The sequence below is a fragment of the Eurosta solidaginis genome, chromosome 1, assembly GCF_040869045.1.
Source record: "Eurosta solidaginis isolate ZX-2024a chromosome 1, ASM4086904v1, whole genome shotgun sequence".
In the NCBI taxonomy this organism is placed as follows: domain Eukaryota; kingdom Metazoa; phylum Arthropoda; class Insecta; order Diptera; family Tephritidae; genus Eurosta; species Eurosta solidaginis.
In genome coordinates, this window is record NC_090319.1 from 314,695,114 (window position 1) to 314,711,493 (window position 16,380).

Below are 16,380 nucleotides of genomic sequence, written 5' to 3' on the forward strand. Positions count from 1 at the left end.
CACTCCCTCATAAAATACTCTTTAATGCCTTTCATTTGATACACATGTCATACAAACACATTCCAGGGTTTCCCTCGGTTCATTTTCCTACATGGTTATTTTCCCTTATGTTGTCACCATAGCTCTCAACTGAGTATGTAATGTTCGGTTACACCCGAACTTAACCTTCCTTACTTGTTTTGTTTTGTATTAGTATGATCATCATGAGTCTCAATTTTTTTTTTTTAGAGATAGAACAACTTTTACGATATGGTATTGTAAACCTTGCACAAAAATACTATGATGAGAAACAGAAGGAAAAGGATGAAATAATGGTATAGGTATCGGAAGGAAAAGGAGAAAGGCCGAACAGGATAGAGGAATAAGAGAAAGAACGCGAGAGGTACGGATAGTAAGTGAAAGAGTACGAAAGAATGACAGGAAAGGAGCAGAAAACTAGAAAAGCAGTCAAAGCGAAGTGAAATAAGAAAGACAGATATGAAAGGATAGACAAAAGAAACAAACTGAGGAAGACGATAAGGTGAAACAGACAGCAATGTAGTGAGAGAGAAGCTGGAGAGGACGAGTGAAGTCGAGAGTGGGAGAAGAGAAAGAGTAAATGCTATAGGATGAGAAAGAATAAGAGCAAGAGTATTGCTACAGAGAAAAGGAAGAGAAAACGCAGAGAGATTGGCAGAGAGATTATACAGTGAAATGATTTTGATTGCTTTTATGCAAGACTCAGGCGCAGAGAACAAGACAGCCTTAAATAAATTTAAATTTAATAACTTATCAAAACGCACACTGATCTTTTGCAAAAGGTAGTATATTTTTGAGATCATTTCAAACTTTGTGAGATATATAGATCGGATTGGATGGTTCAGTTGTGTGTTGGGATACATTTATTTTTCCGCCTTAAGAATGTTTCAAATCACTGGACTCAGCACAATATATAACGTTTGCGCCAATAACTCAGCGCATTTAATATTGCGCCATCACCTACTACTACATGAAAGCTCAGCGCTTATTATCATAGCCTTCATCGTTACGCATGCGCAAAATCGCGTGCTGACTAAAGAAGATGCAAGGAGTGGGGAGGTAAGTAAATGAATGGTATATGGATAGCACACGCTAAAAAAATTACTATCAATATTGTATGTATGTATGTGGTATATCGTTTATAACCGTTACTGTTGCCGGCAATTGCCAATGCCATTGCCCACAACAGACATAGTTGCAACAGCTGATGTGGTAGACCAACGCTGGCAAAAACAGACAACCGTGAAAGCGTCTTGACCACTCCACAAAACAAAACAAAAAACAGACAACAATTCCAACATACATATATACATACTAGGCCGGGTCGATTTGTGGGGAGGCAAAAAAATCGCCCATTGCTCTGTGAAAATCATATTCTAGGGATCAAAATAAGTGGGATTTTTCAAAATTTGCCCCTACGACCCAAAGGGGGGACATCAGAATTCGTTTTAGAGGTATGCTTCCTTCGGCAAAGTTTCTTATTTTGATCCCTAGAATACGATTTTCACAGAGCAATGAGCGATTTTTAAATTGACCCGCCCTAATACATACATAAACATGCCTGCGTTCTTCAACATAAACGACAGCACTTTCATCAGTAATACCAAAATTGGTTGGAAAGCAATAACAGAAAAAGAAAAATCAAAGCAAACAACAAAACAAGAAACCAATAACAAATTATTACTGGAAAAAGCGTTTTAGTTATTTGCCAATATGTAATGCAGCGCCAGTTTGGTATGGTTTTTTTGCATGCTATAGCTGGAGAAAAAAGCCGCCAGCTAACAGTGTGACGAATGGCAACAAGTGCAATAACAATGGCAACAACAATTGCATCCTTGGCAGTGGCAGCAGCAGCAAAAGCATTCGATGGCATTGAGGGTTTTGTTTGATTTGCTAGTTGAAATTTCTTTCAGTCGACTTTGAAATTTCTAACGCACTTGACGGTACGATACACACGTTTAGCTTTTCAAATTTCGCGCCTGCGTTAAATTAGTTGTCGAGCTTGTGATAAGCAGTGAACTAAACAAAAAAAATATAGTCCAATTTTAACCGTTAATAAAGGATATATATAATAAGGAGACCAGCTTGCGGACATGAAGATATTGGACGTTATTTTTTATTTAATTTCGATTCTAATTTTTCTGTACATTCTTTTGGAGGAGTAAAGTGTGTAAGGGAAATTTTTTGAGTGCTGCAAATTCATCCTCCAAATATAAGAAAAGTTAATAAGTCATTTAAATATCTTAAGAATATTTATTGGAATATTAATAAATAAACCATATAAAAAAAACTATGAAGGTGAGTGCTCTTTTTGTGTTTTCCAAATATTTTCTCTTAAGAGAATTAATTCAATTATAAGATACAAACAAAAATAAGAATAAAATAAAAAAAATTTAAGCACTTCCTTTATAGAAATGGACAATAATCAGCGAAAAGTGTCTTCTTATATAAGGACATATTCTCGATAAACTTTGATTTTAAATTTTGACATAGAAATTGCAAAAATATTTATGAGAAGTAAAAATATAAAAGAGGAGCGCACACTAATTAGATTGGAATGTTGGTAGGTAAGGAGATATTCCTCGTGTTCCAATAAAACATGAACAAGATACGAATAGAAATCTTTATCCGTATCTGGTTCACGTTTCATTGGAGCACGAGGATTATTAATCAATCAATTGCGCTCCACCTTTATATTTTTACTTCTCATAAATATTTTGGAAATTTCTATGTCAAAATTTAAAAATCAAAATTTAGCAAGAATATTTCTTTATATAAGGAGGCATTTTTCGCTGATTTTTGTCCATTTATATAAAGGAAGTGCTTAAAATGTTTATACTGCTGAGCAGAGCTCACAGAGTATATTAATTTTGTTCGCATAACGGTAATCCGTAACGGCATAAACTAATCGAGATAGATATAGACTTCTATATATCAAAAAAAGAAATTCATTTAGCCATGGCCATCCGTCCGTCTGTCTGCCCGTGAACACGATAACTTGAGTAAATTTTGAGGTATCTTAATGAAATTTGGTATGTAAGTTCCTGGGCACTCATCTCAGATCGATGTTTAAAATGAACGAAATCGGACTATAACCACGCCCACTTATTCGATATCGAAATTTTCGAAAAACAGAAAAAGTGTTATAATTCATTACCAAAGACGGCTAAGAAAAGCGTTTTAAGACGATGAAACTTGGTTGGTGGGTTGACCTTATGACGCAAAATAGAAAATTAGTAAAATTTTGGACAATGAGCGTGGCACCGCCCACTTTTAAAAGAAGGTAATTTAAAATTTTTGCTGGCTGTAATATGGCAGTCGTTGAAGACATCATGATGAAATTTGGCAGCAACGTTACTCCTATTACTATATGTGTGCTAACTAAAAATTTGCAAAACCCGATGACGAACACACCCACTTCAAAAAAAATTTTTCAAAAGTCAAATTTTAACAAAAAATTTAATATCTTTACAGTATATAAATATATTATGTCAACATTCAACTCCAGTAATGATATGGTGCAACAAAATACAAAAATAAAAGAAAATTTCAAAATGGGCGTGGCTCCGCCATTTTTCATTTAATTTGTTTAGAATACTTTTAGTGCCATAAGTCGAACAAAAGTTTACCAATCCTTGTGAAATTTGTTAGGGGCATAGATTCTATGACGATAACTGTTTTCTGTGAAAATCGCGAACTATGTTGAAGCCACGCCCAGTTTTTATACACAGTCGACCGTTTGTCCTTCTGCTCGGCCGTTAACACGATAACTTGAGCAAAATCGATATATCTTTGCTAAACTTAGTTCACGCACTTACCTGAATTCACTTTATCTTGGTATTAAAAATGGGCGAAATCCGACTATGACCGCGCCCACTTTTTCGATATCGAAAATTTCGAAAAATGAAAAATATGCCATAATTCTATACCAAATATGAAAAAAGGGATGAAACATGGTGATTGCATTAGTTTTTTGACGCAAAATATAACTTTAGAAAAAGCTTTGTGAAATGGGTGTGACACCTACCATATTAAGTAGAAGAAAGTGAAAAAGTTCTGCAGGGCGAAATCAAAAGTTCTTGGAATCATGGCTGGAATACTGTTCGTGTTATTACATGTATAAATAAATTATCGATACCCGACTGATGATGTTCTGGGTCACCCTGGTCTATATATTGGTCGATATCTTGAAAACGCGTTCACATATACAACTAAGGGCCACTCCTTTTTAAAACCCTCATTAATACCTTTAATTTGATACCCATATCGTTCGAACACATTATAGTCACCCCTGGTCCACCTTTATGGCGATATCTCTAAAAGGCGTCCACCGACAGAGCTAAGGCCCACCCTCTTTTAAAATACTCATTACCACCTTTCATTTGATACCCATATCATTCTCCTACATGGTGATTTTCCCTTATTTTGCCTCTAAAGTGCTCAGCTGAGTATATAATGTTCGGGTACACCCGAACTTAGCCTTCCTTACTTGTTTATTTTATTTTTATTTTCTCCTTTTGTTCCTTTGTCACGATGTCTTAACCTGTCTCTGAGGTTTCATGTTTGTAGCCCAATGAGGAGTTACTTTAAAATCGATCTCAAAGCACCAAATTTCCAAACTCTTATCTAAATATTTCGATTCGTGCGCCATCTAACGGAATTTTTTTCTCCTTTTGTTCCTTTGTGATGGTGTCTTAACCTGTCAGTTGTAGCTCAATGAGAACTTACTTAAAATCAATCCCAAGAATCCCTCCGTTTCGTACGATTTTTCTATATATCTCATCCCGTGCGCCCCTAGCGATTCTTTCTTTCTTCGTGTCATCGGCTGTCATCGACCTCTTAATTAAGTATGAAATTTCAAGTCTCTAGCTATCGAGAAGTTACTTAAAAGCTGGTTTGAAAATTTTCAAATTCTTATTTAATTAATCCGATCCGTGCGCCACCTAACGGATTTTTTCTCCTTTTGTTGCATTGTCACGGTGTTCTAACCTATGTGTAAAGATTTGTATGAAAAGCGGCCAAACGTTCAACCGACCTAATATAAAGGAAATAAAAAATAAATATAAAAAGCTGTTGTTTGTTGTTGTTGTTGTTGTTGTAGCGATGAGGTTGCTCCCCGAAGGCTTTGGGAGTGTTATCGATGTGATGGTCCTTTGCCGGATACAGATCCGGTACGCTCCGGTAACACAGCACCATTAAGGTGCTAGCCCGACCATCACGGGAACGATTTATATGGCCACATTAAACCTTCGGGCTTTCCCTCCCTCCCCACCCCCAAGCTGCTCGTCTGTTAGTGAAACAGGATTTGCCACGGATAGGTGAGGTTTACAATTAGGTTCGGAGAAGCTCTATATTGCGCTGGCAACCTGAAGGGTTGCGCTACACAGCCCCTGGAATCTGGTATTTTAGTCGCCTCTTACGACAGGCATACCTAACGCCGGTATATTCTGACCCCCTAACCCGCTGGTGTAAAAGCTGTTGTTTGGCAATGAACGATTCGTAAACACCTTAGGTAAGTTTGGACTCGCTGGACCGTGAGAACAAAACGTGCTCGGTCGTTGCCTCCTCTAACCCACTTCCTACAACTGCTATAACTGACAAGTGCAGCTCTCGTCTTCTTTTAATCTCGTATCGCGCTTGGCTGTCAATGCAAACATTTATGCGGCTGCAGTTTAATCTATTTTCCTTCAGTGTTTCTATTTTTTTAGGCACGAATAATGCTTCCGCCTGAAAAATGCTACAGTGATCTCAATTCCGGACCAGCACATTACACCGCAGATCTTACGTTTTCCTATTACTTTGGAACCATCGATATACACGTGTATCGCATCGTCTGCCATTTGAGCGCCCTTGCACCAACCTTCCACCTCTATTGTGGCTTTAAGAGACCCAACGAAGCGCAGTTTGAGAACTAGGTAGTCTGTCCGTTCAAGATTTTATGGCGCTATGCTACTACGGCCGTATGGTCTGCGCTCAATCTGCCCCTAGGCATTGAGTCTCGTTGCAGTTGTTAACGCTATGTTCTTCGCCACCATGTCAACAGATGGAATGTGCAGAATGGTACACAGTGCAACCGTCGGGGTTGTTATGTAAAGCATTGATAGCCTAAATACCGTCTCTAATTCTTTGATAGTATGGGACGGGGCTTTGTAATCGCTGTAAATATCAAATGGGAGGGGCGATATACCGCTCTCCTCCTCCTATCCATTTGGCTAGGGCTGGATGTACCTCAAAGTACTAGAAACCCTCCATGATCGCCTGTTTGGCGAGATGTTAAAAGCCCCGGCAATGTCTAAGAGGACTGCCAAGGAGCACTCCTAATATTCCAAAGCTTTCTCTATGTTTATAACCATACTATGCAGTGCCGTATCTACGGATTGCAGCTTTACAGCTTTTCATCCATGTATGGCTTGGACCGTTAACACCATGCATAGTTTAAATGTTTGTTGTTTCCGTTAACAGTCAATATGAAAATTTTTTTAGTAAGTCATGAAAAAAACCTTAAAAATCAAAGTCGAAAAAAGTCAAAAAAATGAAATTTCGCAGGCTCGAAAATTATTTTTTTGGGTATGCTTAGTGGAACTTTTTTTTCCTGAGCACAAATCCTATCCAAAAATCGGTGACGCGATACCGGTTAACTTTCGTCCATGCAAATCGACCCAGCCTAATGTGCATATCCTTAGTGTAGTACTTAGCTTAAATTGCGTCGTTACGTTTACATTACAATTTTATATACAACAAACAGCTTGCTCAAAGACAGCCGACTACTTACAGCCTGTCTTTATTACGAATATGCCGGTGTGGACTTGTTGCAGAGTCCCATTCTCTTTTTAGCTCATCACCACGCTGATTGTTCATAATTACACCGAGGACAATCGAACATCGAACATTACTAAGCTCTTAAGCGCGCCTATACTTATTCCACACAAGTAGGATTAAAAAGCATATAAAATAAGTATGTACCAGAAACATGTCCTAATAACAATTGCCGATTGTAAACATTGCAATTTTTTAGCTTTTTTTATTATGGCTCGTTTTTTTCAGTTATTGGCAATTTTTGAATAAGCTGGTAAATAAAAATTTTACCATAAACAACTTCCGTTATAAGTCAAAATCTTACAAAAACTACTCTTTCCAATTGGAAAAACTCGTAAAATACCTAAATACTTACAACCAATTTTCCTCATCAACTACTTCACCCAACCACGTTGGGTCAACTGTAAAAACGATGTTGACTGCAATATTATTAGCGGTAATTTTCGTACTAAACGTCACTTTCTTTTTGCACTTACATAAAGGCAAAAAATAAGTTTTACCGCATTTACTCGGTGTTAGTAAATAGGGACGTGATGATTACTTCTGCGCTCGTATCGAAATATTTGTATAAGTACGTGCTTAAGTTAAGGTATCAATCATTGAATTATGAATTAGATCTGACGGTGTTTTGTATATTCCACTTACGTAATATGCATTCATCCGCCACAGAAGATACTAAAGTGTTGTAACGAATTTTGGGAAATCCTGGTTATTACGCAACCTTTTTCTAACGTTCGTATCGCTAAACTGTTGAATAAATCACTCCAATATTCAGTATGGCAACTGGTCTTTATTTAGAATACTTTGGGAGTAGTACTTCACAGCTTGCGCTGTTTTTATACTCTCCGTTCTAAAACTCTTGTAGCTCATGCTTGGTTACAAGCCATATACGTATATGTTTGTAATTTATAGCCATATGCGTGTGTATGTGTGAGTAACTACTTCGGCTGATGACTATATATGTGTGTGTGTGAGATATCTCTTCGTTGCTTTCTACATAAGTGTTGCTACTTGTAATGTGGACATGTATATGAGAGTGGCTGCTTCATGTTTTTGTTGTTGCGTGATTATTTACTAACAGCCTAGTGATGTCAACATTCGCCACAGTATTAATTGAATTATCTTAATAAATTATAGCGCATTTTATGAAATCGGAGTGCATGCAGATACTCAGTCTATGAGAAAGGTTATAAAGGAAATGAGTTTGTTGATCGAGGTTGTCCAACTAAGAACTAAGAAACAGGTTGTTTCGACAGTATGAAGGCTGATGGAAGGTGGTATTGGATGAGTTTGAGATTTCTTCTCAATCACAAGCGAGTATTTCGCGACTCGAGAAATCGACAGCTTGGCTTCTCGCGAGATTCCCAAATCTCGAAACACTCATGTATAGCTTACATGAGAACTTGGCTTCCTGGGAGATTCTCGAATCTCGAAATACTCGAAATACGCGCTGCTGTTCAAGAAGATATTACACGCTTTATATAAAACTGCCAATGTACCGATTAAATTAAATCTCAAGAAGCTCGCGGCCTTTGCGAATATTACAAGATTCGAGAACCTCGCAAGTAGCCGATAATCGCGATAAATTTCTGTTCGAAAAAAAAAAAAGCACAAACAATTTTTGTAATAGCCTGGTCTCCAATTAAAACATCTCTGTGTACGCCTGAGAAGCAGCTCTGCTTCAGTTAGGTGTTAGTTGGGTGTATTCAAACGGTGACTGTGCACAGTGTAAGAATTAAGCATATCTGACTTGCTATGAGGACGGGAAGCAGTGATCTGTACCTACAATTTTGAGCTACTTGTCCTTGGAGAATATATTAGAAGCGCATTTTTGAAAATCAGTGGAACGGTAGCGAGAGTTGCCAAATAGAGAAAAATATAAACACTGTCCCAACATTTCTTCTCAATCTTCCAGTTAGGTTAGGTTGAACTCTCCGGTCCATGAGGACCTCACATAGACTGAATGAGTCCGTAGTGTTACCAGAAGTTTGTTTTAACGATCAAACTGAAAACCCCTATCAAAAACCAGGACCTATGTTATAAAATTACTCCATCCTCTTCGCAAATATTAGAAGCTTTCTAGTACTTAAGCCACTTGCTGCTTCTAGATCTGACAGCTGTATTACTCCTAATAGCTGGAGTCTTAGCCTGGCAAGCGCAGGGCATGAGCACAGAACGTGCTCAATCGTTTCCTCCTCCAACAAATCCTACATCAGCTATCACTGACCAAGCCTAATTTAAAGGCAAAAGCGAGGTAGTGTCCAGTCAGAATACCAGTAATGAGTCTACAGTCCTCTCTTTTTAAAGATGGAAGCAACTTTGTTAGTCCAAGGTTGTAAGACCTACACATAATCTTCGACACTTTACAGCCCCCCGCGCTTGAACCCACGCCTTTCCCGCTTGGTCGATCATGTGCACCTCTCGCCTTCTCTTAATCTCGCCCAGTCTAATTGGGACGTATACGGAACAAGCTTCACGGCATGCACCCATTTTATCTAGTTCATCTGCTTTTTCATTCCTCCTGCTCTTCCATCCTCCAGTTAACGTGCCCGAAATCTCTTAATAGCTGTTAATGCCGCATGGACGGTGTTGAGATGGCCCTTGTAGTGTGTGAGAGAAAAGTTCTACTAAAGATGTATTGTCTCGTCCGTAATGATGATTACGATAAGACTCAAGAAAATTTATGTAGCCAATTTCGTGCGTTAGATTTGTCGCGCATCACAACAATAGCGATGTCAAAAGTAGCGACGAAAAGCATTTCAAGGAAACCAATTTGATTTAATGCACCTGACTTATCAGCACCCTTATTAGTAAAGATGCCGATGTGTCAATAGTTCATCGTCCTTTTGAATGTAACAGCTGTAATCAATCGAGATAAATTTACACAGACTACAGATCTCATCACAACCAGGAAAAGTTTCGCAAGTAAAAATGTTTCGTCTATAAACCTAAGCAGCAACAGAAAGCAGGATATGATTGATTTCTAATGAGCCCGGAAAAACGGATGCACACTGATCGGTCTTATACGGAGTTGGGGGCCAAAAATACTTCCAGTAGAGATATCAACGTGAAACTTTGGTCGAGGCTTTACAAATATATGAGAATTATTTTTTCATAAAACTGGTGCGGGTGATACATTCATACCGACCCACAACCACCCACTTTCACCGCATACATACAAAAAACAAAGAAAATTGGTAAGATGTGTCTATCGCAAATACTATGTTTAATAGGATTAAATAAATAAATTAAAGTTATTAAAAGATGTTGCATGCATAAAATAACAAAACAACAAGCACACACAAAAGTTTACATTTGTATATCGTCGACTGGATAAAATAATGTCGTATGTTACATGTGAGCACATATAACATACGACAATAATTTATCATGGTGACGCTATCAGAAAACTGTCGCAAGACATAGTTAGTGGCAGAAAGTGGCAGCTGATATTAACACTTGAGAATCTTAAAACTTTGACTAATAATAACGTGAGGATCGATGAGGAACCCAACTAAAACTTTAGCTGAAATTTAACTATTTGTGCAAATAAACGCAAATAAAGGCACTGGTGAAATTTTAAATAACAAAAAACACAGCAAGCTAAAGACACAAAAATTATTTCAAAATGAAGTAAATATTTTTGACTTCAATATTCATTTTTACTTATTTCAATACAATGAGATTTTATGTATTTTTAAATAGCTTAAATTTGGATTTTATTTTTAACTTGCTCACACTGCAAAAACCAACTAATACCATAACCTCACTTTTGAAGCTATTCTTAAAGATTACAGTTCGAATACAACAAAAACAAATATACCTCTTTAAAGGTTGTTCTAATAAGAGATACTAACGGCAAATTTGGTGACACACTTTTCACTTAGATTTTTTTATTTTTGGCCTATGAAACCGGCCACTGTGGGATGGTAGTATGGAAAGCAAGGACAATTATAAATGGGCTTAAATCCGTGGGTGGGAGAATGCCACAAAATGTTTCAAGAAAACTCCGCAATTGGCAGTAGGTTCTAAGTTTTCAGCTTATTCCTGCAGAAAATATCATTTTGTAACTGATTTTAAAAGAACACCGAAGTGTCGCTCCAAGTGATAAAAAGAAAAAAAGCTCATACAAAAATTTGTTCCAGTGCATTAAAATTTTTTGTAATTTTTTCATTATTTCATTTCATTTATTTGAATTTTTGTACAAGTAAGACATAGTATTTTAGATAGTACATCATTCGTATCACATTATCAAAAATAAAAATAGAGTAATATAATATAATATAATATAATATAATATAATATAATATAACATAAATACAAGATTTAAAAAGATAATAAAATAAACTTATTTTTTAACAATTAAACATCCTCAGTTCAAATTTTTGTGACAAGGATAAAGATATATAATTAAAAGGTAAGTTAAGAGTTGAGAAAAGATAATACTGCTTGCTTAAAACATCCTGCTTTCCTAATAGCTTTAGTTGCGTATGGGAGTGAGTTCCATAGACGGATTGTACTGACAAAGAACATTCTGGATGACGTTGTGTACTTAAAATTCGGGACTAATAGATTCAAAGTCCGTGTAGATTGGCAGAAACTGAGTTTGTTAAATAAGTACGGCGGCTTTTGTGAGTGTATTAGCTTATGCAAAAAACAGAGATTTCCCATTTTTAGGAAATTATAAATACCGCATCCGAGAATCTGCATTGCATATGAAGATATGTGCTCAAATTTCTTTTTAGAAAAAACAAACCGGGCAACATTGTTAAAGGCCAGCTGCAATTTGTTGAGTGACATTGAGACCAGGTTACCGTATATTAGTTCACCATAAGAGACTTGAGGTATTATTAGAGTTTTGACCAGTTTCATCTTAGCGTCTCGTGGTAACAAATAGGCAGTTCTGTATAAATTACGCAAGGTATTATATATCTTCCTTACCACAAGGTTGATATGGTCAACACAAGTCAGTTTAGAGTTGATTTTATAACCTAAATTAGTTACCACATTATGAAAAATGATTTTATCTCCATTGAGAATAATATCAGGAAAGTTGTTTACTTGATGTGTTTGCTAACGCAATCGCCTTAGATTTAGCTGCATTGAGAGATAGTTTATTTAGGTTAGCCCAGTTTGCTATACGTCTTAAGTCTTCATTCAGTCTAGCAAATAAGTCTTCGGAAAGACCGATAGGTCGAAACATGTATAATTGGGTATCGTCTGCATATAAATGTATGGAGGCATTGTGGCAACAAGTAACTATGTCATTGATGAAGAGTGTAAACAATAATGGTCCTAGGATCGATCCCTGTGGAACACCAGATGTGATTGGTTTTAGACTAGAGACTTGGTTATCGCATTGAACCTGTTGAAATCGCTCGAGGAGATAACTTCTCATTAACCTGATTCCAAAAGTGCTGAAATTATAGCTGGCTTCGAGCTTGAAAAGAAGTATTTTGAAATCAACCGTATCAAAAGCTTTGGAGAAATCCAGTAGTACTAACACAGTGAGTTCATTATTGTCATAGGCTGGTCGTATATCTTCAAGAATCTTTAACACGGATGACGCACAGCTGTGCCCTCTTCTGAATCCCGACTGGACGTCCGATAGCAAATTATTTGTAGTTATATGTTCAGTTATTTGCGTTGCCAATAACTTCTCATATACCTTCGATAAAGAAGGCAATAGAAGGCAATTTTATAACTTCACAGAACATAAACTGGCCCCCTATCCTGCTATCTGGTGCAGAAGCATGGCAGCTATACGTACCATATTTTGGCGAATGTTGACATCACTAGGCAAGTTAAAAATCACGCAACAACAAAAACATGAAGCAGCCACTCTTATGTACAAGGCAACGAAGAGATACCTGACACACACAGATGTAGTCATCAGCCGAAGTTTTTACTCACACATCCACACGCATATGTGTAGCTGAATTACCAAGCAGGAGATACAGCAGTTCTATAAGACGAAACGTCTAGACCTTAATAGAAATATGCGGACGCGGCAACAGAGAGTATAAAAGCAGCTCAATCTGAGGAATGATTAACCAGTTTGATTTAAACACGCTATCAGTTGCGAAGTGAAGTATAATTGTACTATTCCCAAAGTAGTCTAATAAAGACCATTTTGCAATACAGAATATTGGAGTGCTTTATTCAACAGTTTAGCTATTCGAACGTTAGCAGAAGGTGCAAAATAAGAAGAATTTCCCTAAATTCGTTACAATATTTAAAAACCTCGCTTTGTTGCCGACGGCTAATGCCGAAAAAAATTTATGATGAGCTAGAAATTTACATAACCCAGGCAAGCGAAAATGCTCTGACTCATAAAATATGATAACGAGTAGAAAAACTGTAGCTTTAGTATATTGAAGAGGTCAGATACTTGTTGAGTTGGTTGCAGGGATAATACAAAAAGTTCCGAACCAACCTACGGGCATACATATGTAAGTGTTTGGAGTGATGGCATGTTACGTACGTGACAGTAATGTTTTTGGCTGCCAATAAGGCAGCAGCACGTCACTTATCAACTTGTAAATTACAGTTAGGAGTGTTTATGTGCTGGCAAGAAAAACCAGTCATGCGTTTGAAAAACTCAGGCTTGCAATCAACTTGGCGTAAATGTGCACTTACCGATGTACATAGAAATAGATGCTTAAGTACATATCGCTCATTTACTTCAATAGTATCATAACTCAAAAAACACGACTTTTGAGTTAATAACATATAAACGTACCCAATATCATGATCTACGTTGTATAAAAAAATCTTTGTGATCCAGTTAATAATTTACCACGTGCTATAGAAATGAAAATATGCCTTTATATGCGCAACATATGGCAGTTAAAATGTTTGAATGGCTCTCCTGAAAAATTGTGTTTTTTCAGTTATGACACTATTGAAGTAAATGAGCGATATGTATGTATGTAAAAGTAATAAGTAAGTAGCGTTTAATTCGCTTTACTTTCTTTCTCTTAACTTAACCAATTATACATTTATTTGTGTTTATTGGTTATGTTTATTTTCAACATAAAAATTTTGCTTACAGTAAAGTAAGAAGGAAAGTGGAATCAAATCTACGCAATCATACATAAATTGTATGTTTCAACTAAGTATGTAAAAATTGTGTAGACAAGTACTTCTTTTTTATAAACGCACTGGAAAACATAGATGAATCGGACCTAGGATATAATAGTCAACTTTATTTAGTGGATAAGGCTTATTTTACATGTCTGACGTTCCAGGTTCTGTGATCAAAATGGACTGGTTGCATCGGGACTTCTTATTTACAAACCCTGTTTTTAGTGATAACTTTTGAATGGGAAATAATATTTACCCTCCGCCTTCGAATTAATAATATTTACACCAAAAGAAGTATTTTTTTATTTTTCCCATAATTTTTGAACGCTTTTCTACAGTTGTGGGTCAACCTAAAGTTTACCGAAAATTTTGGCCTGTTTTTCGTTTTAGCTGGCACATTTTTTGTTCTGGCACCCGCTTCGGCTGGCGCGAGGGATTTATCTGTGATTGTTGCCAGCACAAATTTGAGATAAATCCCTCGTGAGAGCGCAAAAAATGAGAGTTTCAATCAAGTCATCCTTGCTGGAAAATATGTCATTAACAATCCCTCTTATTGTCACTGTCGTCGTCGTCACTGAACGACGATGACTCACGACGACGTGTTAAATTCGGTATTGCCATCGTCGTTTTCGGTAACTATTGACGACTATCGACACATGTTTGGTATTGGCTAAAGCGCCAAATACACGACACGAACATTTCCTCGAACATTCCGCAATCTTGTTCGCAGCTTTGGCCATACACTATACGAACTTTTGGCCGAACATTAGTTCTCTTTCAGACAGCAATGAATACGGACAACAATTGTGCTGCAATTGCTCGCTGTGGCAAATAAGCGTAAAAAAAATTTATACATTTCAATAAATTCACTCAGAAATTTTTTATTGTCCATTTTACTTTTCCGCGCACGTCTGTTCCGTTCAGAAATTACTACGATTATGAGCTATTTCGCCATACACGCACGAACAGTTCGCGCAAATGTTCGCCAAAAATTAAAATATTTTGATTTTTGGCGAACATTTGCGCGAACTGGCAAACACCACCATACACGACAGCAAAGGTCGCAGAAACATGACATAACGGGAATGTTCGCGGAAATGTTCGTGTCGTGTATTTGGCGCTTAAGCAAATTTGCTGTCGTCGTCGCCCTCACACGACGCCAGTTTTATCGACGCTGTTTTTACTGACGACAGAAAGAAAATTTGTAAGTAAAACATTTCTTTTTTAATTAATTAAATATTCGAACATGTAATATGCATTGTTTTTTAGATATTCAAAATGAAAATAACGAGTGCGCAACAATTCGCGGTTCTTGTAGCTGGGCTAGAAAAAATCGGAGTTATTTCTGATTTGGTTTCTCTTGAGTCTAAGCTCCTCTTTATTATTTTCGTCACTAGAGCTCCCACGACTGTCATAATAAAACATTTATGTAAAATCTTGAAAAGAAATATTTAAACAAATCTCAAATCGCGAAAAAGATACAGAAATAGTAAAATAAAAAAGCGAACAGCTGATCCAGAAATGGCAGAGATGGTATATTTTCCTTTCGTTTTATCGATTTTCGTCGTCGTCTCAACAAGCTTAGCCAATACCGATTTGGTGTCGAAGTGCCGACGACGTCGATACGATGTGACGTTGACTGAAAAACGACCACGATGTCGACGACGACAATGACAATAAGGGTGAATGACTATTGTAAATAGCTTTTAAGAAACAAATCCAAAAAGATAGGGCGCAACTACCAAACCCAGGTGAACAATTACTTAAAGTACATCTGGATTGGAAACTTCGCAGTAAAGAAGATATTACACATATGTTTATGAATTATAATATACTTTTATAGTTTTGTTTCTGCTTAACTGTTTATAAACACTATGGGCTCATTCAGTATATGTGAGATGCCCACGGACCGGCCAGTCCAACCTAAAATGTTTGCATATTCCGCTGCGTTTTGAACCATTTATCTGTATAGAATGTTTAAAATTTTTGTATTTTTTTATTTTAAAGATAATAAGTTACGCAGATCCTTTTACCTTTCAAAATTTGCAGGTTAGGTTAGGTTGAACTAGCCGGTCCGTGAGGACCTCACATAGATTGAATGAGCTCATAGTGTCTGTATGAACTCAATTTAATGAGCCTGGTATAATAAAACCCCAAATGGTTTGTTTCACAAATTTATTACGACTGACTGTTACATATTGCGAAAGAAATTTATAAGCCTAAAATATATTGGAAAAGTCCAGTTAATTGACATCGAATGATGTTGAGTGAAAAAATAGTAATAACAATTTACATAAGAATGCAGTTATTTTCAGGTTGAGAAATGTTCTTATGTGTACATTTGTATATCCATGGACAAAAGCCTAACTTACAAATCAATGAGTAATTATTATTGTAAATATGTATGTAAATATGCATATACATAAGTAAGGTAAGCCCCAGGCGGCCGTCGCATGATGT

At 36.7% G+C, this 16,380-nt stretch overlaps 1 protein-coding gene across 4 annotated transcripts in view; it reads left to right on the plus strand.

Moving 5' to 3' along the window:
• The first annotated feature begins 1,935 nt into the window (after window positions 1-1,935).
• The window catches only part of LOC137237664 (uncharacterized), a 31,950-nt gene continuing 17,505 nt past the window's right edge, over window positions 1,936-16,380 (plus strand). For all 4 annotated transcript variants that reach the window (XM_067761616.1, XM_067761617.1, XM_067761618.1 and 1 more), the window contains exon 1: window positions 1,936-2,316. In XM_067761616.1, coding sequence (XP_067617717.1) covers window positions 2,311-2,316 — 6 coding nt within the window. In that variant the 5' untranslated portion in view covers window positions 1,936-2,310. The remainder of the gene's footprint in view (window positions 2,317-16,380) is intronic.